Source organism: Malaclemys terrapin, chromosome 1 (genome assembly GCF_027887155.1).
Source record: "Malaclemys terrapin pileata isolate rMalTer1 chromosome 1, rMalTer1.hap1, whole genome shotgun sequence".
Classification (NCBI taxonomy): Eukaryota; Metazoa; Chordata; order Testudines; family Emydidae; genus Malaclemys; species Malaclemys terrapin.
In genome coordinates, this window is record NC_071505.1 from 60,722,568 (window position 1) to 60,748,627 (window position 26,060).

General features: G+C 41.4%; 1 protein-coding gene across 4 annotated transcripts in view; it reads left to right on the forward strand.

The window, feature by feature from the left end:
* Window positions 1-26,060, forward strand: part of MON2 (MON2 homolog, regulator of endosome-to-Golgi trafficking) — a 172,964-nt gene that overhangs the window by 36,130 nt on the left and 110,774 nt on the right. For all 4 annotated transcript variants that reach the window (XM_054025391.1, XM_054025400.1, XM_054025417.1 and 1 more), the window contains exons 5-10: window positions 8,866-8,995; window positions 10,170-10,267; window positions 12,638-12,763; window positions 13,771-13,965; window positions 23,599-23,723; window positions 24,116-24,255. In XM_054025391.1, coding sequence (XP_053881366.1) covers window positions 8,866-8,995; window positions 10,170-10,267; window positions 12,638-12,763; window positions 13,771-13,965; window positions 23,599-23,723; window positions 24,116-24,255 — 814 coding nt within the window. The remainder of the gene's footprint in view (window positions 1-8,865; window positions 8,996-10,169; window positions 10,268-12,637; window positions 12,764-13,770; window positions 13,966-23,598; window positions 23,724-24,115; window positions 24,256-26,060) is intronic.

Genomic DNA, 26,060 nt, shown 5'->3' on the forward strand with positions numbered 1-26,060 from the left:
TTTTTTTTAAAAGGACTATTCCGTTGAGTAATAACCTAGTGCTTTAAATCCATTAATCTTGTGCACGTGTGCATGTTTTATGGCAAAGAAATCTGGACCCCCACAACACCTTGAGCTCTGAAATCCTAGGCAATACGCCGAGGGTTTATTCCGACTAGTATTTTAAAGGAGGCGTCCCCCCAAAAACCTATTTCCTAAATAGCCCTTGTGTTGGTGGCACACTTTTGAGTTAGAACTGAAATAACATTACAATATAATTTAAAGATGCATTGTGTTGATGCCACCTTTCAACTGAGACATAAAAACGAGGGTCTTGATCCACTTTTATCTTAATTACATCGTATTTTTTCAAGAATAGGTCTGTTGACCCATGTCTTGGCAAAATTTGGTTGAGGAATTCTGTGTACCAAAATTCCCCTTACAGGGTAATTTTTTTTGGGAGGTTCTTTCTTTTCCCTTAGTGTTTGTTTTATGTTTGGATGATTACAGTCCAAATGTACACAGGAGGGAACAAATAAGTGTTATCAGGGGCTTCTAGTGACCGCAGCAGCTGTGGCAGGGTAGCCCATTAAGGCAACTGGAAATTGGATAAATGGTATAAAGAACAGAGCAGAGAGTAATTCAGCATCTGGGGGGCTAGGTAGTAGGTACTTTCTTGGACTTGGCTATTCAAATTGTTAACGTTAACAACAAACCCTGGGATGTAATTTTAGGATGTGTTGGTTTGATATTCTGGCCCCCCTCCTTTTCCCCCTTCCCCCTCCCCACAAGCCGGGGAAGGGCAAAATCACTAAAGAAACTGCCATCTTTACCTGGCTGCCTAGATGGCCAGTCTTAGGAGCAGTTTCAATATTGACGTGGTGACTTGGGAAAATGTCAGATTTGAAGCTACTTTCAATTTATTTTAATAAAATTTGAAGTAGTGTTTTCTGTTTTAAGTCTATGCTATTATTGATTTTTTTGACAATCCCTTGTTTAAGATTTTCCTTATAAGCAATTCAAAAGGTGATATATCTCAATCAGTGCTTTTTAACTTTAGAGTTAATATATTTAACCTTCTTTCTAGTTAGTAATTGTTAGTAATATGAAAATCTATAGCAACGTAGTCTTTCCATCTTGTAAAAGATTAAACAATTCATATAAGAATTTTATATTGGAACAATTGGTTTCCTGTGGGAAAAGGTGTGTAAACTCCAAGATATTGATATCAGACGGCTCACGAATTGTAGCTTGAAAATATAGTAGAAACTATACTCTGGCTGCCTCTAGCAAGTTAATTTCCTAGATGATTATTTAAAGGCTTCCAAATACTTACATGCAGAAAGGTTTAGTTAGCCTGCCCCAGATAACATAGATCATCAAGTGTTTGGTCAGTTTTAGGAGGTTATTAAAATATAAAACTCTCTCATGCTTTCATTTCTGCAATCCAAGTGACAGATATTGGCACAGAGCAAGGCTGATCAAGGTCATTCAAATAGTTTATAAATATTTTTTATATATAGAGAAAATGAAATATATTATTTTCCGTTCTTTAGGTAATAACTTCACCAAAGTTACTCCAAAGACCTCTTCAGCACTCTTTCACAATTTCATTTTTTCCAGACATACATTTTAAAAAATGATAATCTATGTTGAGAGGTAAAGAAGCCATTGTTGAAAGTGACAATAGAGTTATTTGAACAGAAACCTTTCAGGTAGAGTTTTATTCTTGGTACTTCACACCCTAATCTGTGTCCTAAAGAACAGCAAATCTGGTTGGCTTTAAGCAAATTCTGGAGTTTCACAAATAATCTCTACTTTAAATAGATGGACCTCTTGCTTTTTTTTTTTATTTTTATTAACACTACAAAATGTCATGTTTTCAGCAAGAACAATGGAAATCTGGCACGAATCCATATTCCCTAAAACAGTCACATACAGTGTAGTTCAGAAGCAGTCGTACTACGAGAGAGTCACTACTGTTGGAGCTAAACTGTGCCCTTAGCATCTTCACTAAATATATGGATGTTATTTTTTTGGTTGACATTGAATGCAACAGCATAGTAATCCCTGCACGAATACTTTATATTGAATCACTCTCCTAGTCTGAGCCAGCCTTTGGGGGGAATTTACTAATAACTCTTCGTGGAGCATGTCACTCTTGCCTCACTTAACATCAGTATGTCTAATGTTACTTAGTTATTCCTTTCTCTGCTATTGCGTTTGTAGTTTTTTCATTCTCTGTTGAAGAAGTAAGAGAGACAAAAGATACCAGGTCTTAGGAGTTCCTTTTCTGATTTCTAACTCTCGCATCCTTGTCTTTCCTTGTGGAAGCGAAGATTCAATCTCCGAAGTTCTCCTGTTTTTACAAAATGGGCTTTATCCCTATATTAGGGTTACCATATTAGAGCCCCTGAAAAAGAGGACTCTCCAAGGGGCCCAGGCCCCACCCCAACTCCGCCCCTTCCCCAAAGTCCCCACCCCCTCCCCTGAATGCTCCGCCCCCTGCTCCTGCTCCTCCCCCTCCCCTGCTGCCCGCGAATCAAATGTTTGCGGGAAGCCTGAAACAGGCAGGCAGCAGGTAAGCTGGGGCTAGGGCTGGGGCGGGGCACGAGGAGAAGAGGCCCAGTCCGGCCCCCCCGGCCGAGCGGCTCCCTCCAGCAGCCGGTCAAGAGGCTCTGGCCCTGGTGGCTCCGGCCCGGCTTGGGCCCTGGGGCGCCGGCCGAGCACCCCCCAGCCCCAGTCGCTCCAGCTTGGCTTGGGCCCCGGTTCCAGCTGCTGTCCAGCAGCTAAGCGGTGCCAGCCAGCAGCTGAGCAGCCCCAGCCCCGGTGCCAGCGGCTCCGGCTTAGCTCGGGCCCCGGTTCCGGCCGAGCGGCTCCGGCCCGGCCCCGGTTCCGGCCCTGGCCGAGCGGCGCCAGCTGGCGGCATCCCAGCTCGCAGCTGCCTCCTCCTGGGCTCCGACTGCTGCTGCACTGGGGAGAGTGGGGGGAGCTGGGAAAGTTGAACCCCGGGGAGGAGGCGGTCCCCTTTCCATGCCTCCCTATTTTCCCGGACATGTTCGGCTTCTTGGAAATTCCTCCCGGACGGCTGGACATGTCTGGGAAAATCCGGACGTATGGTAACCCTACCCTATATTATTATCCGTTTGTCAGAGATAAGTGTTTTGAGCAGAAGCAGCATCATTGGTAGGGAAAATGGAAATCCCTTAAGAGGAGAGATTGTTAAATGCTGCATCAGGAACACAATAGTTGGACATTCTGTATTTTCCACCAACTGAAATTTAAACTGCTGTGTGAATTTTTTAAACAAGAAAAGTTATATGCAGTGAGAGACAACGTGTGTGTGTGTGTGTGTGGCGGGGGGGGGGGGCATGTTGGTTCACGTGTTTCCCCTCAGATTTTTGCCAGTATTTGCTGGCCCCACTCATCACATGGAGTGGCTGGGCTTCCCCCACGTCAACTGCAGGAGCCGGCAAGCTGGGAGCTGTGGCCACTGGGAGAGGCAGCAGCAAACAGTTGGAAGCTGGAGGGAGGGGCTGCTGAGGGTGGAGGGAGGTCGTAGGGGGTTGTCACTTAAGCTGTTGGGGGGCAAACGTTTAAATTGTGCCCCCTTACTATCTGCAGGCACTAGTCATCTCTGTATGCAGTAGTTACTACACAGTATTTTCTGTTATAACCCACTGTTTTCAGCCTCTCAGATTTATCGGACTAACATTCCCGGTTGACATTTTTCGTGCTTGGTCTCTACTGGAAGGTGATATTTTTATATCTATGAACAGAAATGGTTCAGCCATCCTTAAGTGAAAGGAAAGCATATGTGGGTAAGAGGTAGGCACTCATATTATGATGGATGCAAATATAAGAACAAATGGAAAATATTTAACCATTATATTTTTAACAAAAAAGAGTTGACTGAATTGATTAAGTTTTGAAAGTTGCAATTTAGCATTGAAATAGTCCTCATTGAGGAGTTAAGTATTGCCTGTTCCAGGGAAAAATGGTTTTGATTTGCTCAAATTATGAGCCTTTGAAAAATCATATCCCAAGCATGTGAATCTTTCTTCATGAAGTTCAAGTAAGTGTGCACAGAAGGATGTATCACTGGTGCATATGTATTCATGTAGCTAAGTTAATTGTGGGGAGGGATAGCTCAGTAGTTTGAGTATTGGCCTGCCAAACCCAGAGTTGAGTTCAGTCCTTGAGGGGGCCATTTAGGGAACTGGGGTAAAAATCTGTCTGGGGATTGGTCTTGCTTTGAGCAGGGGGGTTGGACTAGATGGCCTCCTGAGGTCCCTTCCAACCCTGATATTCTGTGATTCTCAGAGTTCCCAAATAGATAGGATTCATGTTTCAAATTGATATCTGGCATTGTGGAAGGCTTAGGATCTGGTAGAAGATCTTCCACCTGCTGATTGCTTCCAAAATGTTCCCCAGGCCTAGGGAGATGCCCCAGGGGCTGGGAGCCAGAGAGCCAGTGTTCCGTTCTTGCTTCTTTCTCTGACTGACTTTCAAAGTTTCAAACGTCATCGTATTTTTGATTTAAAATAAAGCCTGACAAGGCCAGTGGCAGAAATCTGAAAATTGCAATTTGGTGTGCAGTAGTCCCCACAGAGTAAGGGCATGGGCTTTTTCTGAAGAAAAATAATTTTTGTGTGACCTAGTTAAGAGTGTTTGAAAATCATGTTGCAACTATGCACAGTAGATATTTTTGACTCCTTAGTCCTCTTAAGTGCATACTTTTGAATAAATACTGAAGAGCATCACTCATGCAGGCTTAGAAGGGTGAATGGGGTTTTGTTGAGTGTGGTTAGCACTGAAATATTTGATGTATTTTTAGTCTCAAAGTTGAATGAGACTTACATTGACGTGACTAGTGAAGGGTCAGAGACTGCTAGCTGTTTTGGTGTATTTACAGTATTTTTTTCTTTGATTTGTACAAATATTACCTTTTTTCTAATTACTGGTATCTTGCACATGTATAGTTGGGATAACTTTCTGATATTTATGTATTCCAATTTCTATTAGTTAAACTATATGGTCAAATCTTTGTTTTCTTCAAAGCAAAAAACACCCTAGGTAATTCCTCGCAAAAATCTGTGAACATTACATTAAAATAGCAAAGTTAAATATTCAAAAGTTAAGGTTGAATGCATAACCTTAACTCTGTTCCTTGAATCTGTGTATTACAGTGCAATCTTACGTTGCATAAGCACATGGTATTTTCTAAAATTACACACACAGAAAAGCTATGTTAAAAGAACACTAAGGACACAAAGTCAAGTGCTCAAAAGTTAGGAAGTGCAAGAATTAAGGTTGCCCATGCAACTTTAATTTATCCCCCTTGTGCGTTATGATAGTATTTAATTACAGTAACTCCTCGCTTAACGTTGTAGTTATGTTCCTGAAAAATGCTGCTTTAAACAAAATGTTAAACGAATCAAATTTCCCCATAAGAATTAATGTAAAGGGGGTTTGGGGTTAGGTTCCAGGGAAAAAAATTTCGCCAGACAAAAGACTGTATTGGTATTTATTTTTATATATACACACACAGTATAAATTTTAAACAATTTACTGAACACAGCAATGATGATTGTGAAGCTTGGTTGAGGTGGTGGAGTCAGAGGGTAGAAGAGGGTGGGATATTTCCCAGGGAATGCCTCACTGCTAAATAATGAACTAGCACTCAGCTGAGCCCTCAAGGATTAACACATTGTTGTTAATGTAGCCTCACACTTTACAAGGCAGCACGAATGGAGGGAGGGGAGACAGCATGGCAGAGAGAGACAGACACACACTGTGTGTGTGTGTGTGTGTGTGTGTGTGTGAGAGACAGACAGACACACCATGTGCGAGAGATGCACATTGCCCCTTTAAGTACACTGACCCCACTCTAAATACACTGCCTTTTTAAGTAGATCAGCAAGTTGAGACAGCAGCTGCTGCCAGCAAGCTCCCTCAGTCCTGAGCCCTGTCCTGTCCCGCTCCGCTCTGTGGAGATGAGGTATAGGAGCGGTGGGGAGAGGTACACCCTGACATTAGCACCCCTCTTCTCACCCACCTCCCCAGCACAGCAAGCAGGAGGCCCCCAGGAGCAGCTCCAAGGCAGAGGGCAGGAGCAGCACATGGCAGTGTGGGGAGGGACAGCTGAACTGCCCGGCAATTGATAGCCTGCTGGGTGGCTGCTGCACAGGGAACTTAGGCGAGTTGATGAGGGGGCTGCCAGTCCACCCTGGTTCCAAGCCCCCACCAGCCAGCTGCAACGGGCTGCTCTTTCTGCAAGCAGTGGACAAAGCAGGTGGCTGCCAAACAATGTATAAGGGATCATTGCACAACTTTAAACAAGCATGTTCTCTAATTGATCAGCAACGTAATAACGTTAACTGGAACAATGTTAAGTGAGGAGTTACTGTATATAATTACATACTATGCTTTCCACAGGACCCCAACCTCATGCAGTGTACAGGATGTATGGTGCTCAGAAAATGAATGTTGTGCAGTACATGAAGCTGTTTCTGTATAACCTGTGCCTCATTTGTTGCTGAGTTTGGAAGAATGGTGTTGAAGTATGGGCAGTTGAATGCCATCCTGGAAAACTGATTTCTGTCCTGGTCTCTGCCACTGAAAATTAGTGGACATTCTTGACATTTTTGGCTTTAATCTCTCTTTGCCTATTTCTCATCTATAAAATAGGGATAATATTATTTCCCTACCTCTGAGGGGTGTTGTGAAGAGAAGTTCATTAAAGTTTGTGAAGCAGTGAGATATTACTGTGGTGGGCACCACAGAAAAGTCTGTGAGGAAATTAGGAATTCTGTACTCAATGCAGAATTTGGAAGACATGCAGTAAATATACCATGTCATGTGTTGAATATTGAACATCCTCCATCCTGTGCACTGAGTGAGGCAGGGTCAGTGGAAAAAAATAGTTTCTTATTAAATAACTATATACTATCACAACAATGCATATGCACAAGAGAGACGAATTAAGGTTGTGTGGGTAACATTTATTCTGGCATTTCTTAACTTTCTAGTGCTTTACTTTACAAGCTTAAGTTTTATTGTGTAATTTCCTAGTCTTAAAAATCAACAAACAAACAAAAACAAACAAACAAACAAAAAAGCGTGCATGCACGCGGGTGCACACACTGAAAAAACAGAACTTCTATCATGTGGAGACATACTGACCATCCACGTGGTTCACTGGCAGAATTGGAATCTTTAGATGCACAGACCTGTACCACTAGAGCTAATGGAGTGGAGTAACTGATAGCAGTAGCTGGCTGTCTTTTGTGGATGAGACACTAAATGGGGTGGATGGTTGGGGTAGGGAAGGCACTTTGCCATTGGATTTCATGCTGTTTTCTAGGTAGCAGAGGAATGTTGAGACTCAAGAACCCTGGGTTCTATTCCAGGTTCTGGGAGGGAGCATGGTGTAGTAGTTATAGATGTTTCTTTCTCTGTCTAACCCATCTGTCCCCTCTGCCACTAAAATGTATTCCAGTAGCCTTTCTCTGCCCCATCCACCCCTCCCCACCCTGCAGTCTATCTGTCTTGATCCCTCACACTTCATCCTGCCTACATCCTGTTTCTTCTCCTTCTGCATTTCTCTCTTCTCTCAGCGTTTTCTCTCTGCATCCCCCCACCTCCTCACCTCTTTTCATTCCAGACAAGTGGCTTCCTCCTCCTTTTTGGTGCCAGCAGCTGAAGCATGCGAGCAGAGACAAGAGAGTCTCCCTCCTTTGTTTCATTATATGGCATTGCAGCAATCCCTGGTAGTTAAGAAGAGCAATTGCAGGGAAGAGCTTGTTCAGCCTTCGGCTGGAGCATGCTCAATACAGACAGAATATAGCTGTCAAATTCTTAACAAGTCTCTAGGCAGCCTTAACTATAGGCATTAGCATCAGTGGTATCTATAATTTTAAAAATATATATTTAGTATCGGGTAGTATTTTCTGGAAACTTGTGTGTGTGGTATCTTCTGGTACTGTGTACTAATCTGTGTGTGCCATGTAAACAGACTCTGTAAGTCAATTACAGAAAGAGAAAGCCGAACAAGGTTTTTAAATATTTGTGCAACTCACAACACATTGCAATGTTACTATGGTTGAAGTGCAACATAAGTGTAAAAACATAGAATAGTAAATTTAATTATAAAATGAATTATTTCAGGAGAAAACAACTTATGTTATACAAATGAGAACTTTTATATAAAATACACAGTAAAAATAAATTATTAAAATGTGTACTATTAATGCAACTCAGTGTATTTCTGTGAGAAACATCTTGTGAATTACTATGATAATTACTGTGTGAGGTGTTACCACCTTGAAGAGGAACCAACTTCTGACCGTATAGTGTGGTTATAACATCACTTCTCCCTATGGTTCGTATTTTAATTACTTGCCTTAGAGGAATATGTGATCATGTAATTAGACCATGTCCTAATTCAAGAGGGGCAGAGTTAAGGTTGTGTATACCTCTTTAGCTTTGGCATTTCCTTTGTGTGACTAACCATATAACCTTAATGTCCTCTTAACATAGTTATTTTAATGGAATAAATGTTAAATTATATTTTACATGGTCACTTATCGTATTTGAATTGCCTGTAAAATTATTAGTTTTCATTGGCACATCTCTAAATCAGAATTTAGATATTACTGTGTCTAATTTCCATGAGATCATGGGAACAATGAAAATACATTTTTTCACAGCACGATTCAAAAATCTTTTTTGTATCAAACTTTAGTTCAGCTTTTCAGATACACAGAAGAATAATAAAAATGTCATCTTTAGGTATCTTGATAAATTTGAAGAAAAAATATGGTTAACTATTAGTTTTAGCTAAAAAAAATATACTTTGTATTAACTGGAAATTGTTTATGGCAGGCAATTGTTCTTTGCTTTCGACTTCACTTCACGAAAGATAATATCACAAATAACACTGCTGCAGCTACAGTGCGACAAGTAGTTACTGTTGTTTTTGAGAGAGTGGTTTTTGAAGACGAACGATACAAAGGTAGATGTTTTTCTTTTGGTTTTTGTATGTTTTTTAACCTGTTTTCTAGCGCTGTATTTAAAAACACAGGAATAGTTACCTTGTTTAGATTCTGAAATATATAAATATATTGAAGAACAGAAAGTTTCTAAATGCTGCAAAAATCATAGGCATAGCTCATTCAGTTTTGTTGGGTGGGATGCACTTTTACCCCTGTGTTTGTACAGAATCTAATATAATGGATCCTTGATCCTGATTCATGATGAGATCCTCATCCCCTCTCCAGTTCCGTTATATTGCATAAACAGGCCAGAGTGGTGTAAAGCTCTAAAAGCCAGGGCAGAATTTCCCCAATGCAGGGACTACAGACAACAGCCTTAAGGCTAGGGTTTGCAAGGCAGTCCTTGGGTGGGGGCCAGGGTAGGATGGTCATGTTGTGACAAGGACACAGCATGTAGAACTGTGGAGATTGAGTAGTTCTGTGACTCATAGGCAGCTAGGGACGGGCTGCTGTAACTTAAGTAAAACCCTAAAATTGTATTATGTTGGAAGGCTGTGTAGTGGCCCAGTATTGGGTGAGCACAAAGGTGGCTTGAAGTTACCATGTCTTTCTTCTTCGGGCTGTGAGTTCAGTGTTTCACAGCACAGAGTCTCACCATGGGTCTCTTAGCACTGCTGTAATACAAAAAAATTACTCTAGTGTTCCTGTTACTCTTGTTACTCCAAAAGAAAATGTCCCCACCAGTTGCTGTCCCAGCCCGTCAGGGTAAGCAGCTGGCGTGCCAGGCCACTTTTTGTTTACTTAGGTTTACCTCCGTGCCTGCGAATGCTTGAGGTAAACAAACTATCTCTGCCTGCCAGCAGCTTATCCTCATGGCCCGGGAGCCAAAGTTTGCTGACCCCTGAATGGGTCGGCTTATGAATGGTCGGCTTATGAATGGGTCATAAAAATTTTCCATTTTTACTTATCCATCTTGGGGGGGGGAGGGGTGTCAGCTTATAAACGAACCGGCTTATGATCGAGTATATACGGTATTTTAAAGGAATACTCATTAATAAAAAGGAGTAAAAATCTGACCTTTATTTTTGAAACTTATTAGTGGAACAATTACCTGTTTGTGCCACTCTTTGTCTTATAGGCGTAGATACTTGATTGTAAACATCTTTTGTTCAAACTTTTTTTTTTTTTATACAGGTGTTATTGAACAACCAGTACCAGTTCCAGGAAACAGTAACAGAAGATCTGTCAGTACTCTGAAACCATGTGCTAAAGATGCATATATGCTTTTTCAGGTATTGGTAGATTTTTTTTAGGATTTGTGCTTAATAACTCTGCAGTTCTGAACTTTTATTTCTGAAAAGCAGATGAAGTTTCATAACTGAAGAAGTTTTAATTTTTTTATAGTAGAGATGTGGGTCATGTGTTTACCAACAGATATCAAGGAATATTGTACACCTCTACCCCAATATAACGCGATCCGATATTGTCAAGGCTGGATCCCCACTTTGAACTTTAGGGTACAAATGTAGGGGCCTGCATGAAAACTTCTAAGCTTAACTACCAGCTTAGCTCTGGTTCCGCTGCCACCATTTCAATTTTTCCCTCCCTGGGAAGCCTTGAAAAACCTTCACCAATTCCCTGGTGAATACAGATCCAAACCCCTTGGATTTTAAAACAAGGAGAAATTAACCATTCCCCCTCCTTCCTCCCACCAACTCCTGGTGAATACAGTTCCAACCCCCCTGGGATCTACAACAGGGAGAAATTAACCATCCCCCCTCCTTCCTCCCACCAACTCCTGGTGAATCAAGATCCAAACCCCTTGGATCTTAAAACAAGGAAAAATCAATCAGGTAAACACGGTAAAGCAGTGCTCCGGGGGGGGTGAGAGGGGCTGCGCACTCTGGCGGATCAAAGAAAGTTCGATATAATGCGGTAAGATTTTTTGGCTCCCGAGGACAGCGTTATATCGGGGTAGAGGTGTATTAGTAAAATTCAGGTATTTGGTAATTTTCCATTGTATAACTAAATTGTTGAAGAGATTATAGTAACGAAGCACTTGTGTGACCAAAAGGATTTTACCATTATAGTATCGTATTTTCTTAATTCAGTTTGAATTAAAGAAAAAAAGGTAAAAATCATCTCTGTAAAATCAGTATGGAAATTAACCTTACAGGGTAATCAAACTTAAAGAGCTTAGAGGACTCCCCTCTAGTCTCAGGTTCAAAGTACAGCAAACAAAGATAAACACTCTAGTAAAAAGTACATTTACAAGTTGAGAAAACAAAGCAAAAACAAAGCAAACAAAACAAAACAAGTTGAGAAAACAAATAGCCTTGCCTGGCTATTTACTTACAAGTTTGAAATAGGAGAGACTTGTTTAGAAAGATGTGGAGAACCTGGATTGATGTCTGGTCCCTCTCAGTCCCGAGAACGAACACACTCCCAAACAAAGAACACAAACAAAAGCCTCCCCCTCCCCCCCCCAAAGATTTGAAAGTATCTTGTCCCCTTATTGGTCCTTTAGGTCAGATGCCAGCCAGGTTACCTGAGCTTCTTAACCCTTTACAGGGAAAAGGATTTTGGAGTCTCTGGCCAGGAGGGATTTTATAGTATTGTACACAAGACAGCTGTTACCCTTCCCTTTATAGTTATGACAGATATAACATGAATTTGGATATAACACGGTAAAGCAGTGCTCCGGGGGGGGTGAGAGGGGCTGCGCACTCTGGCGGATCAAAGAAAGTTCGATATAATGCGGTAAGATTTTTTGGCTCCCGAGGACAGCGTTATATCGGGGTAGAGGTGTATTAGTAAAATTCAGGTATTTGGTAATTTTCCATTGTATAACTAAATTGTTGAAGAGATTATAGTAACGAAGCACTTGTGTGACCAAAAGGATTTTACCATTATAGTATCGTATTTTCTTAATTCAGTTTGATATTCTCTTAATAGATTATAATCATATTTGTCTATAATCATATTTGTCTATTACACTAACACATTCCTTATTTTTAAACATTTCCTTTTGGATTCTGTTTTTTGAGCATGCAAATTGTCTTTATAATAAAAGTGGACCTCGCTAGAAATCATATGGACATAATGCCTATTATTTAGAGCCCAGAGTTTTCAATCCTCCTTTTGTATGATTATCATCAACAATGATGTATTCTTTCCCAGAGAATGATGGGAAACTGAAGATAGGGTGAATGTTCGGAGACACTTTTAAAATAAGATATGTGGAACTGGCTTATGCATATTGACATGGAGTCATTAGTATAGTATAATAATTTCAGGAGCTTGCTTTTTTAATTTGTTTTAACCAAATACTAAAAGCCAGATAAAACTAGAGTACATTGCATTACCAATTACAATAACACTATGAAGTATACAATGAAAATGGTCAATATAGTATTTGTTACAGCAGTCAGACGCTTGCTGATTTATCTAATCTGTTGATTAAGATGTTCTGTTTACTCCTGCTTTCAAAAGACTTCTTTATATGCAGTATTTTTTTGTTCCTACCGTCATATTATTCTTGTTCCATATTTAGTATGTGTACAGATGTATTCATATATTTAAGGGGAAAAGTTAACTTTGAGTTGGAAAAGAATAGTTAATTGCTGAAGGAAGAGAACTTGTGTGATTTATTTGTTTCTCAGGATCTTTGCCAGTTGGTTAATGCTGATGCTCCTTACTGGCTGGTGGGTATGACAGAAATGACCCGGACATTTGGTCTTGAACTTCTTGAGTCAGTCCTCAATGATTTTCCGCAAGTGTTTTTACAAGTAAGTTATTTCAAAAGGAGGTGATAGTTAACAGACTTTTACATCAGAGTTTTAGTAAGGTAAACTTTGACTATATGAAAGTAGCTACAATTTTTAGTTTGTGCTTGTTGGCATTCTATTTTTCCTTTCCTAAAAGGTACAGTTGTTGCCCTTTTTCTTTTTTCTGTGTAGAGCACACATTTCTAATTTTGTTCATTTGGGGGTATCTCTTTTTGTGATTGTTTGTGTAAGTACATGCAACGTGTAATTCTGTATAAACCATAAATATCTTCTTAAGTTTCCTGTGTCAAGGTGTGTGCCAAGCAATGACATTTTTTGTCCTTCAGCATTATCATTTATTATACTTTTGAAGCTGTTCTTTCAAAATATGGAACATATATTGTGGCATCACTGTTCCCACAGCAACCCTAACTTGGTCCCTCTTGCACAAAATTGTAGGAACCAAAATTTTTTAATTTGCATGACTTTGGTGCATGGAAACACTCAATCATAACCTTGCAGTAATCCATTTAATAGAGACTGGCCAAATTTAGGAGCAAGGTATATAAGTCATGTATTGGTAGATTAGTTTAACTTACAAACCACAATGAGAAGGAATGTAGCGTGAAAAGAAACACTGTTTTATCATGCTTTCCTTGCTGCATGCCTCCCTTCTATTCCCTCAGCACATAACTTACATCAACATTTATATCACTTCTGAATTAGGCCACATGTATATTCGTAGTACTAAGATGCATTCTAAATATGAAGAATATATTTTTTCTATACAATTAATCAAAGAATTAGCAAGAGTTGGACAGAAATTAATCACTGACATCTTTCCATGTAACATCTCCGGTGTTTTAATTTCCATTTTCTTAACTACTGGATTAACTAAATAAAAATGGTTATGGCTATAGCCATAGGTACTGATAGCTACTAAAGAGTGTCTACTTTTAAATCCTGGAATTGATGATGATTTTAATTTATATAACTCATTGTTAACATTTACTTTTTTTTCTTTACAGCATCAAGAATTTAGTTTCCTCCTTAAAGAGAGGGTTTGCCCTCTTGTGATAAAGCTATTCTCCCCAAATATCAAGTTCAGACAAGGTTCCAGCACATCATCTTCACCTGCACCAGTGGAAAAACCATATTTTCCTATCTGCATGCGCTTGCTGAGAGTAGTCTCTGTTTTGATCAAGCAGTTTTACAGTTTGCTGGTAAGAATATAGTCAAGTATTCCTTTCACAGATCTACACCCGTGGGTGTGTGCATGCATTCTGCACCATGGTGTGCTAGCGGCTTATAAATGTCAACTTTCTAATGTATACAGCTGTATACACTGTGTATAGTTTTCAGTATTTACATGTTCATAAACTGTTTTGTGTTTGTGGGCAATACAACCATCCTTAATCAAATGGAATAGACTCAGAAACTTTAAGGTCAGAAGGGACCATCATGATCATCTAGTCTGACCTCCTGCACACAACCTCTCCCACCCATTCCTGTAGTGGGCCCATAAACTCTGGTTGAGTTACGGAAGCCCTCAAATCTTGATTTGAAGACTTCAAGTTACAGAGAATCTACCATTTACTCTAGTACAAGCCAGCAAGTGACCTGTGTCCCACGTTGCTGAGGAAGGTGACCCTCACCCTCCTAAGGTCTTTGCCAATCTGACGTGGGGAAAAATTCCTTCCCATCCCCAAATATGGCCATCAGTTAGACCCTTAGCATGTGGGCAAGACCCACTAGCTAAACACCTGGGAAAGAATTCTCTGTAGTAACTCAGAACCTTCCCCCTCTAATGTCCCATCTCCAGCTCTTGCATATATTTGCTAATAGCAATCACAGAAGGGCCATGTGCCATTCTAGGCAAGCTCATCATACCATTCCCTCCATAATCTTATCAAGCTCAGTCTTAAAAACAAGTTAGTTTTTTGCCTAGTACATATGGAATTCCTTCTGATAAATAAGGATTTACACACTTACACAGTCAGATATGGAAAGTACTGTTGGCTTTTCCTGGATCCAGAACAAACTCAGAATAGTAAAAAGAACAGGAGTACTTGTGGCACCTTAGAGACTAACAAATTTATTAGAGCATAAGCTTTCGTGGACTACAGCCCACTTCCTCGGATGCATACAGAGTGGAATAAATATTGAGGAGATATATATACACACATACAGAGAGCATAAACAGGTGGGAGTTGTCTTACCAACTCTGAGAGGCCAATTAAGTAAGAGGAGAAAAAAAAAAAAAAAAAACTTTTGAAGTGATAATCAAGATAGCCCAGTACAGACAGTTTGATAAGAAGTGTGAGAATACTTACAAGGGGAGATAGATTCAATGTTTGTAATGGCTCAGCCATTCCCAGTCCTTATTCAGTCCTGAGTTGATTGTGTCTAGTTTGCATATCAATTCCAGCTCAGCAGTCTCTCGTTGGAGTCTGTTTTTGAAGTTTTTCTGTTGTAATATAGCCACCCGCAGGTCTGTCATTGAATGACCAGACAGGTTAAAGTGTTCTCCCACTGGTTTTTGAGTATTATGATTCCTGATGTCAGATTTGTGTCCATTAATTCTTTTGCGTAGAGACTGTCCGGTTTGGCCAATGTACATGGCAGAGGGGCATTGCTGGCACATGATGGCATATATCACATTGGTAGATGTGCAGGTGAACGAGCCCCTGATGGTATGGCTGATGTGATTAGGTCCTATGATGATGTCACTTCAATAGATATGTGGACAGAGTTGGCATCGGGGTTTGTTACAAGGATAGGTTCCTGGGTCAGTGGTTTTGTTCAGTGATGTGTGGTTGCTGGTGAGTATTTGCTTTAGGTTGGGGGGGTTGTCTGTAAGCGAGGACAGGTCTGTCTCCCAAGATCTGTGAGAGTAAAGGATCATCTTTCAGGATAGGTTGTAGATCTCTGATGATGCGCTGGAGAGGTTTTAGTTGGGGGCTGAAGGTGACAGCTAGTGGTGTTCTGTTATTTTCTTTGTTGGGCCTGTCTTGTAGGAGGTGACTTCTGGGTACTCGTCTGGCTCTGTCAATCTGTTTTTTCACTTCAGCAGGTGGGTATTGTAGTTTTAAGAATGCTTGATAGAGATCTTGTAGGTGCTTGTCTCTATCCGAGGGATTGGAGCAAATGCGGTTATATCTTAGAGCTTGGCTGTAGACAATGGATCGTGTGGTGTGTCCTGGATGGAAGCTGGAGGCATGTAGGTAAGTGTAGCGGTCAGTAGGTTTCCGGTATAGGGTGGTATTTATGTGACCATCGCTTATTAGCACAGTAGTGTCCAGGAAATGGACCGCTTGTGTGGATTGATCTAGGCTGAGGTTGATGGTGGGATGGAAATTATTGAAATCATGGTGAAATTCCTCAAGGGCTTCTTTTCCATGGGTCCAGATGATGAAGATGTCATCAATGTAGCGCAAGTAGAGTAGGGGCGTTAGGGGACGAGAGCTAAGGAAGCGTTGTTCTAAGTCAGCCATAAAAATGTTGGCATATTGTGGGGCCATGCGGGTACCCATAGCAGTGCCGCTGACTTGAAGGAATATATTGTCCCCAAGTGTGAAATAGTTGTAGGTGAGGACAAAATCACAAAGTTCAGGCACCAGGTTAGCTGTGACATTATCGGGGATACTGTTCCTGATAGCTTGTAGTCCATCTTTGTGTGGAATATTGGTGTAGAGGGCTTCTACGTCCATAGTGGCCAGGATGGTGTTTTCTGGAAGATCACCGATGGATTGTAGTTTCCTCAGGAAGTCAGTGGTGTCTCGAAGATAGCTGGGAGTGCTGGTAGCGTAGGGTCTGAGGAGAGAGTCTACATAACCAGACAGGCCTGATGTTAGGGTGCCAATGCCTGATATGATGGGGCGTCCAGGATTTCCAGGTTTATGGATCTTGGGTAGCAAATAGAATACCCCTGGTCGGGGTTCTAGGCATGTGTCTGTACAGATTTGTTCCTGTGCTTTGTCAGGGAGGTTTTTTAGCAGATGGTGTAGTTTCTTTAGGTAATCCTCAGTGGGATCAGAGGATAATGGCCTGTAGAATGTGGTGTTAGAGAGCTGTCTAGCAGCCTCTGGGTCATATTCCAATTTATTCATGATGACGACAGCACCTCCTTTGTCAGCCTTTTTGATTATGATGGCAGGATTGTTTCTGAGGCTGTAGATGGCGTTGTGTTCAGCATTGCTGAGGTTATGTGGCAAGTGATGTTGCTTTTCCACAATTTCAGCCTTTGCACGTTGACGGAAGCACATTGTCAGAATAGTAAAAGTAAAATAAAATACTCCCTCAGGTAAGAGTGTTTAAGCATCTAAATGTTGTAATGTATGGGCAGGAAGAAAGAAGGAATCAGTTCTGCAGTGTTCTGAGTTGTCCACTCTTTCAATTTTAGTTGTGCATTTAAAATTTCTCATGATCTCCTGATGTCATACAACGCTCTCTCAAACTTTTATTCAAAATGACTGCCATCTCCCATTACTTTTAATGTGACTGAAACTTTGTTGCTCTCAGTAAAGAAAACAGCTCTTTCCTTAAAGCCCTAAAGAAATGAGGGTGCCTCAAATAAAGATGGCAGCAGTTTTTCAATGGGATATGAGCCATGCTGGTATCAGTGAATTTGGCTGATCTCTGTTCTCAAAATGTGAGTAAGTTGGAAGCATTAAGAGGTCAGAGGGAAACTGTGTAAGAAGATGTGGGAGACAGGAGAAAAGATTGAGGAGGAGTGAGGAGAACAGAACATTGGGTGCTGCAAGGGAGAGATTAATGAATAATCACTCCATCCTATTGAGACTCCTCGCCCCCCCACCACCACCACCACACACACACATCCCTTTCCAAGAGGATATCGGGAACAGGAGAACTAAACCACGCTGTGATGGGTGCGACTTACCACTCTGACTCCTCCTGCTGGCTGTCAGGGGAATGAGCTCTGCTTGCCAGGGCACCCGCCTCTGGTGGTGCCTCGCCACTGTCACTTGTGTTCCAAGACCTGCGCCACTCCCAGGACTGCAGTATCCTCTTCAGTGACATTTCCTTCCGGCTGTGCCACACTCTGTGTTCCCCCCTTTCAGGGGACCTGAAATCTGTCTAGCCACTCCCTATGTGGCAACTGCAGTCCATTGTCCTCGGGCCACTTTCCAGGCAGCTCCAGCACCCTCTTCTGCCCTTACCTCAGGGCCTCAGCCTGCAGACCCTAACAGTCAGCCAGGAGCACTCTCTAGCTCTCCTGGTCCCAGCTGCACTGCTCTGTCTCAGGTGCTGGCACTCCTTCTTCCTGCTAGGAGCCTGGTCTTCTCCCTTCAAGCTCCAGTCAGTTACTGAACTCTGCTCTGCCCTGCAGCCCTTCTTATATGAACCTGTCAGGCCATGATTGGCTGCTCCTGTTGGCCCCTTTCTTATTGGCTGCCTCTGGCGCAGTCTCCCTAGGGCTGCCTTTAACCCCTTTTCTGCAAGTGAGGGGCAGCCACCCCATCACACACCCTTAAAGAAGCTGCCTTCTCTTTGGGCAACTGCTTCACCCTTGCCCATTTCCCAACCAGAGGATGTCAGAAGAAGGTGGAATTTAAACCACCTGAAGAACTTGTATTAGTAAGTTAGGCTGTCAGGGGTCGGTCTCCTATAGTTGCTGTTTTTGACGGAGTTGTATTCTATCCTTAAACTATTTCCCTGTAAAGTCCTTGTGACATTTATGTATTTTTTTTTAAATAAAAGATGTTTCCAAATAGACATCAGTAGAACAAACAGATGTATGATATAGAGAAGTGTGTTACTTCAAATACTACAGAGATTTCTTTGTTGCTCTTCCCCCACCCAATCCCCATTAACCTCAGCTAATACTGTTTGTTCAGCAGCAAATACTTTTCCCTTATCAGACCTCCATGAAGAGAATCACAACTCTTGATGAGTTTCTTTTTGCAGTTCTGACACTTGACTCATGCTTCAGTTTATTTAAATCCTTTGATTTATTAGAATCTTATGTTGAAGATTTTGCAAAAAATTGGATAAGAAAAAGATTAACTCTTGAAATGTGAGGCTGACTGCTAGGACTACCAGAAAACATTGAAGAACCTAACTCCTGTGGTATTTTTCCTTTTAATATTTTTGGGGGGAAAAGGATAGTTCAGACGTTTGAATCACCTGTACCTGAAGTTTGAAACATCTCAGGTGTTTTGAATGCCTCTTAAAATGGTCTTAGGCCGTTCATCTGACTATCAATCTGTGGATCCTTTACTGTTTTGTTCTGTGGTGAATAAGGTAAGGATCATGAAGTTAACCTAGCGTTGTAAAATTTAAAAAAAGTTGCAGTATATTGATAATACACATTTTTTCCTAATCTTTCAAAATATCATTAAAATTTTTGTTTTAGGAATAAAGATGTCACTGAAGATCAGTGATACTTAGGCTCCCAAGTCAGTTGAGGGTTTTGAAAATTTTACCTAGTACTTGAATTATTTTAGTGTTTGGTGATCTGATTTATTTTTTTAATTGTTTGGTCTCATTTCTCATTTGAAAATGTAAAGTAAAATCAATGTACGAGGGCTCAGAGATAAAAAGAGAGAATCGGGAATCATTTATAAACAGTTAATTGAAATATGTATGTATTTACAAAGGTCTTTAACTAATTTAAGAGATGGGATAAAAGAGCCACTTAAGAAGTTAATGGTGAGGAAAAAATTTACTTAAAAAATCGGACACAAATGTAATACATACATGTAGCTGAGTCAGTTTATGTTGTATACTTTTGAATTTGTAGTTCTTTATTAAAGAAAAGTGCAAAGAATAAAGATATTCAGTGAGAGCTCTGAAGCTGTATGCAGAGATCTAAATGAAAATACAGGTATTCGAATAGAAGGGAGAGAGGAATCCCTTTCTGATGGCACTTGGATAGATGGTACAGCCATCTTTCTTCATTATTCATGGCAGGTGCACATGTGGTGTAAAAGCACACAAATCTAAAACCCTTGTTAACTCTTAGAAATTTCATTAATTTAATTTCCATGGAAATGGAGTTATCCTCTAATGGCTAGTAGATGGGTCGGATTTTAAAGCATGTTGATGGAGCAATGAAAGGAAGCTGATTCTGGTATTGCCATTGCCTAGGCTAAACCTGTTAATCTCGCATATTTCATAAACATTAAATTCCCTTTTTTAAAAAAAAACACATATTTTCACTTCTGTATATAATGTAGGGGGTAAAGCAGGTCAGGCAAACGTGGCCTGCTTTGGGTACCACATAACCCAATACAATCTGCCATGGACTGAGTTCCCGGTGTCTAAACCAGGAATTCCACTTCTCACTGAGTAGTGGGGATATGCCAGATAACCACTGGAATGAAAAACTGTGTCCATAAAGTAGTAATATCCATCTGGTTCTGCTGCCTTGCAGCCAGTTCTTGGTTGAACAAAAGCTAGAGGAGAAAACTCTGAACACAATATGCAGTGGAGAAAACAGGCAGGTGTTACTGTAACTCAGCTTTGTCTTCTGGCATCTCCCCTGCATCTGTGCTGGCTTCTAGACATTTTGGTCCCCAAGGCTTTTGGTTGAGTCCTTACTGCTGAGAGGATGAGCTTTGGTTCTAAAGCAAGAATCTGCCTCCCTATTTTTGATGCTTAGGCCTACACGCCAAAGGTTTGGGTGTGATGGTCGCCCTCTTCAAACTATCTTGTTGGAGTGTCAGGACAATGTGCACTGATATGTCAAATGGCCTAGAGGAGGTCAATGACCTTAGAAAGTCTGCAGTCATGGATTGAAAGCTAAAGAAGTTTGACTTTTATGTGGCCACTCTCTTCGGCACAGACTCTCTACACGACATGCGTTACTCCTTTTTTTTTGGCAAAGAAAAGGCAAACAAGACTGCCATGAACACGGAGTGGGTTTTGCAGTCAAAAACTCACTAGCATCCAAGTTCTAATGTTTTGTTGCAACATCTTAACATTCTTAAACACAGATGTCTTCATAGGCTTTGTCCTCTGTACTGGATGGATGATGGATGCATTCCAAAGGACCTTCTGTATGGAGAACTTGTGGATGCTCCAAGACCGCTGGGATGACCTAGGCTTGGGGTCAAGGACATTTGCAAGCGGGATTTGAAAACTTTCAACATTGACACTGCAAACTGGGAAGAGGTAGCTAGTAACAGGTTACACTGGAGTGCTGCACTGCATCATGGAGTCAGAGGTTGATGGGAGGTGGTTGAGAGGGAAAGTGAAGAAAGCAAAGAGGAAAGTGCAGCAGGTCTCAAGCACCAAGCACGCTGGTTTCATTTGTTGGTCCTGCGCCTTATACCTGCACCATCAGTGGCAGGGACTGTCATTCAAGAACTGGCGTTTTTAGCCACTCGCAATGCTGCAGCATGACACATAGCAACTGAACTGCTTTGGTGCTTACACCACATTCATCTTTTGAGACTTACAGTTATCTTAATAAACGGGAAAAGATTCTGTTCACTGGTCTGTGGACAGTTAGGAACCATTGGTCCACTTCAGCATGAAATTGCTTGTCTAGCACTGGCATATACCTGAGGGTTCAGAGGAAGGTGAAAGTCCCCTATGAATGTTTCCTAATATTTTTTTCCTAAGATTTATCATGGGAGAGCAAGAAGTACTGTGCAGTCACAGTAGGTTTCGTTAGCTTATACCCTGAAGTATGAAGCTTGTTATCAATTACTTATTTTATTACTCTAGCACACAAAGGCACTAATGGGGTTCAGCAAGGCCCTGTTCTGCTAGATGCTATATAAGGCTGTGGGTAGATTTGGTCCCTGCCTCCCAAAGAATTTACTGATTTAAAGCAAGATGTAGGAAGATGTGCATATTGCAGAAGGGGGGATAATGGTAATACATGTACACAGTTACATAGGCTTTCAGTGTGCACAATTTGATGGTTCAAAGTCATCTGAACGCTTCAAAATTATTTTTCAACCAAACCATTCTTCCATCCTACAAGAAAATGACCCGGGGATCACTGCCTAGTATGATATTTTATTATATTTGTTTTTCCCCTTCTAAATAGATTATTCCCAAATTCCTCTTTCCTTACAATTATTAGTGTATTTTTGTTTGTTTTTGTTTTAAATCTTCACAGTTCCCTCAGATGAAGGGCCTTCTTCTACATAAGCCTTGCCTCATGGGGTGCCTGTTTCTTATGAGGCTAGAAGGCTGCAGGACTGAAAGAATTCTTACTGTTTCAGCTATTGTCCAAGGAGCATCGAAGGATCTTGTCAGGTGTTTGGTGGAAAGTCCAATGCTCAGTTACAGAGCTGTATGCTCTGATTATTACTAAGTCCAGGGCTGTGAAGGTGCTATGGAGTCTGCCCATTACTGAGCTGCCCCCTGTTCCCACACTCTCCCACCTAACAGTGAGTCACCCAACCCGACCAAACAGCTAGGAGTCGAGAACTGCCATGTAGTCAGGACTTCTGGGACTAAGCAGACAGACTTGTGCTAGCTCTGCTTGAGCTAGTGCACTGAAAATAGTTGTGTGATGCTGCGGCTTGGGTGGCAAACCTCAGCTGCTGCCCATCCTGCAACATCAACGTTGCTATGTTTAGTGCACTAGCTCAAGCAGAGCTAGCTTGAGTCTGTCTATTCAGGCTGGAAGGCAGGTTTTCAGCTGCAACGTATATATACCCCCCAGGTCCTTCCTCTTGGTGCTGCTAACATTGATTGCTGCTGCTGACTCTCTTTTTCTGGAGGATGTTGGGGATGATCTTAAAGATCTCCTGTGCCTTGAAAATTCCATGAAAGGTTTCAGCCCATATGGTCTCTCAAGGAGAGAGGATAGGCTGCTGGGAGTTGTGTTGCCAAACTCCTGGTTTGTAAAGGGCTATAGGGTGAGCTTGGTTAGTGCCCTTACCTCTTACCCCTTGAAGCTTCTGATGTGGTGCTGCTGGTTTACACTTTTCATATATGTGTCTCTATCCTTTTTAAATTCCACTAAACTATTTGTCTGGATATTTTCCTGTGACATTTAATTTCAGAGATGAAGTGTACATTGTGTAAAATATTTCCTGCCATTTAGCATCTGACCTATCTAATGAGAGATAAGTAACTTAATTTGCAGATATGATATATAGGAACAGGGCTTCAGATTGGGAGGAAAAAGATGGTGTGCTCCAGTTTGTTCTCACTTGTTTGTTCCTTTTATTTTTAACCAATAGTTGTGAGACATGAGGTAACTATAACCATCTCTTCCCCACCTACATTTTTCAAGCATAGGTTGAAATGAAAAATCAGAGTTTGGATTATTAATCATTTTCCCATGCATCTTTTTTTCCTCACCGTAAAGGTCTTGGGTAGCTATTTTATCTTGATTCTTAATTCAGTTAAGATTCTTCTTGCATCAATTTCACACATTTTGGTTTGAGAGCAGTTGTTTCTTTCTTCAATGTTAATAGTTCAGTAAGAGGCTTTCTGACTTGAACTTTTCAAGCTGGCTAGAAGCAAAAGAACTCAGATGCCTGTTAAAGCTATTTGTACTATAAAACTCTGTTCTTTCACTAAAGTGATTAACTTTCAGTTGCTGCTGACCTCTCCAGCCTTTAAATAAGCCAAACTAACAGGGACTTGTTCTATAGCATTCTTTAAAACTTTGTTTAGAAATGGCTATAAGGAATTTAACTCGTTTTAACCCCTTTGGATGTACAGTATGTGCTTGACACGCCAACATTCCCATGATCATTGGGTATATATTTTTTTGCGGGGAAAGTATGTTTTTTAAACCCTATGCCAAGCAGAATGACCCTGTATGTGCCAGGGATACTGGTACTTGCTGATCTGATATATGCTTAGGGCTGAGATGACACATTGTTTTTTTTCTTTTTATGACTATAGCCTGTTTCTTTTAGGTAACAGAATGTGAGATCTTTCTGTCACTACTAGTGAAGTTTCTGGATGCAGACAAACCACAATGGCTAAGAGCTGTTGCAGTGGAATCTATCCACAGGCTTTGCGTGCAGCCCCAGCTATTAAGGTAATATGCCATATTTCACTTTATGTATTAAATGAAGAGGTCGTATTTATCTGTAGCAAAAAAAACAATTTCTTTGTGCTAAGCATTTAGGGACTTGAAAGCAATAGAATCTGCAGGATGGAGTGTTTGTTGAAGTGCAGGGGCATATTTATTGTCCATTGAATACTGAGCCATTATTAACAAACTTGTTTGGTTTAATGCCTTGAAACTTAAATATTTGTTCCAGAATGTAAAGACTTTATCAGCTCAGCCTATAAATAGTCCAGCCAGAATAAGGAAGCATTGACGATACTATACATGCATATTCATTTAAATAGCTGGCTTTAAAAATGTAGTTTTTACTCTTTAATTTGTTGACTACGTTCTCAGAAATGTTTTAAACCACTTTGCAGGTCCTTTTGTCAATCCTATGATATGAAACCGCATTCTACCAAGGTTTTCCGTGACATTGTAAATGCACTGGGATCATTCATCCAGTCGCTTTTTCTTGTACCAAGCACAGGAAACACATCAACGACAGTAAACCAAACTGGTAAAGGCTTTTTTGTATTTTTTATTTCAAGTAATTTCCTAATAATTTCTTATAATAGTAAACAATATATTTGTGAAAATCTGAGGTTTGCTTATTTGATACAATTCTCAGTATAAATTTAGCGCTCGTGAAAGTGAGAAACTAGCTTAAACCAAGAGAAATGTAGTGCAAACTTGTCCAGACTGTATTGTCAATATGCCTTTATTCTTCATAGTGCTAACGTCTGACGGTCTGTTGCAATGGGTACTTCAGCCTGCTTGCAGCTTGGCGGCAGAACCAGACCTGTCAGTCTCTGGCAGCAGGGGGATGCCCTGTCACCTGAAGTTCACTGCAGTTTTAGCTGCTTCCCCTGTGTCAGCGAGAACCCACCCTGCTGTAGAGCTTTTCTAAGGGAAATTGCAAACTGCAGTTCAAATTTCTGACTGTCAGAAATTTGGTCCAATAATGTGATTGTCAGATTCCCAGTTTGCCCCAGGGAGACATTTTCCTTTGGGGAGACTTTTTCCTCTCTGCTTTGCTTCTCCTTCTGAGGTGTTTGCAGCAGCTGATGCCTCTGTAGCCTTTAGGGAGAGAGCTGGGCCGAGAAAGGCAAAAGGGAAAGGTCTCGTTGATGAGCTTGGCCTTCTCTGTGGGCAGAGTGCAGTTCCTTCCCCCTCCTCACCCCCCCCCCCTTGGCTCAGTCCAGGCAGGGTTGTCTCTGCCTCCCTCTCTCAGGCAGGAAAGGAGGCAGACAGGCAGGCTTTGGAATAGGTTGCTTCGGGGGCAAGTAACTGCTCCACTTCCATCTCCAAGAGGGAAGTGGCATTGGATGAGTGGGATACCAGATGGTAAATCACACTTAAGTCCCTGGAGCCTGCACCAGCAGCTATGCCTCTGACTGTGGAGCTCAGTCACTTCTTCCCCTTCAGCCCCCCCTTGGGTTTTGGGTGGAAAGCAGTGGGCATAGTATGGACACTGCTACCACCAGAGAGTTCAATAAGGGGCCTTTGGGTCCTACTCCCTCTCCTTGCTGTGACCTTTATAATAGGATCCTCCTCCCCGTCGGGATCCTTACTCAGCACCTACGCTGAGACCTTCAGGGGAAACATAAGCCTATCTGACACGTGTGGCAGAGAGTCTCTGAGAAATAACTTATCTAAGAAACCCAATAAGGGAGGGCCTCTGCTGGGGAGAGAAGACAGTAAATCCCGCCTCTTTGAGAGCAGAGAGATTGCTAGCCAATTTAAGCAATGTCTAAACTCAATTTCACTCCCCCCCTCTGAAGGAGGATTATAGGGAACAAACTTCCAAAGGGGATATGCATAAACAAAAATAGCTCACAGTTCACCTGCTCACCTTCACAGAGTACAACAAGGTGGATAATCCTCAGTGCCCAGGTCACCTGCTCAATTTTACACTGCAGTAGGATTGAATAATCCACAGTACCTGGTTCACTTTCTCACCTTCATGGAGGTTCAGCATTGCAGATCTATGCAGAAAAGACCAAGCCAAACATCTGTGCTGGTTCCTCTGGGTGTCCACACTCCTACCCGATCCTACCCCACCCCACTTCCTATTCAGGAAAGGGGAAAGCCAGCTGTGCAAATCAGAGTTGGGGGATCAGATAAAATGTACATATTTAAAAAAAAAAAAAAAAAAACAACTTTCAAGCAGATTACTGAGTCTGGGCAAGCATCACCTCCACCCCTTCTCCTGGGCATGAAAGCTCTCAGGTGGCATCAACCCACAACAACAAAAGTAACTAAAAATAAAACAAAATTAAGAAGTCACTTGATGCCCTCCACATGCTTTCATGAGCAGTATTA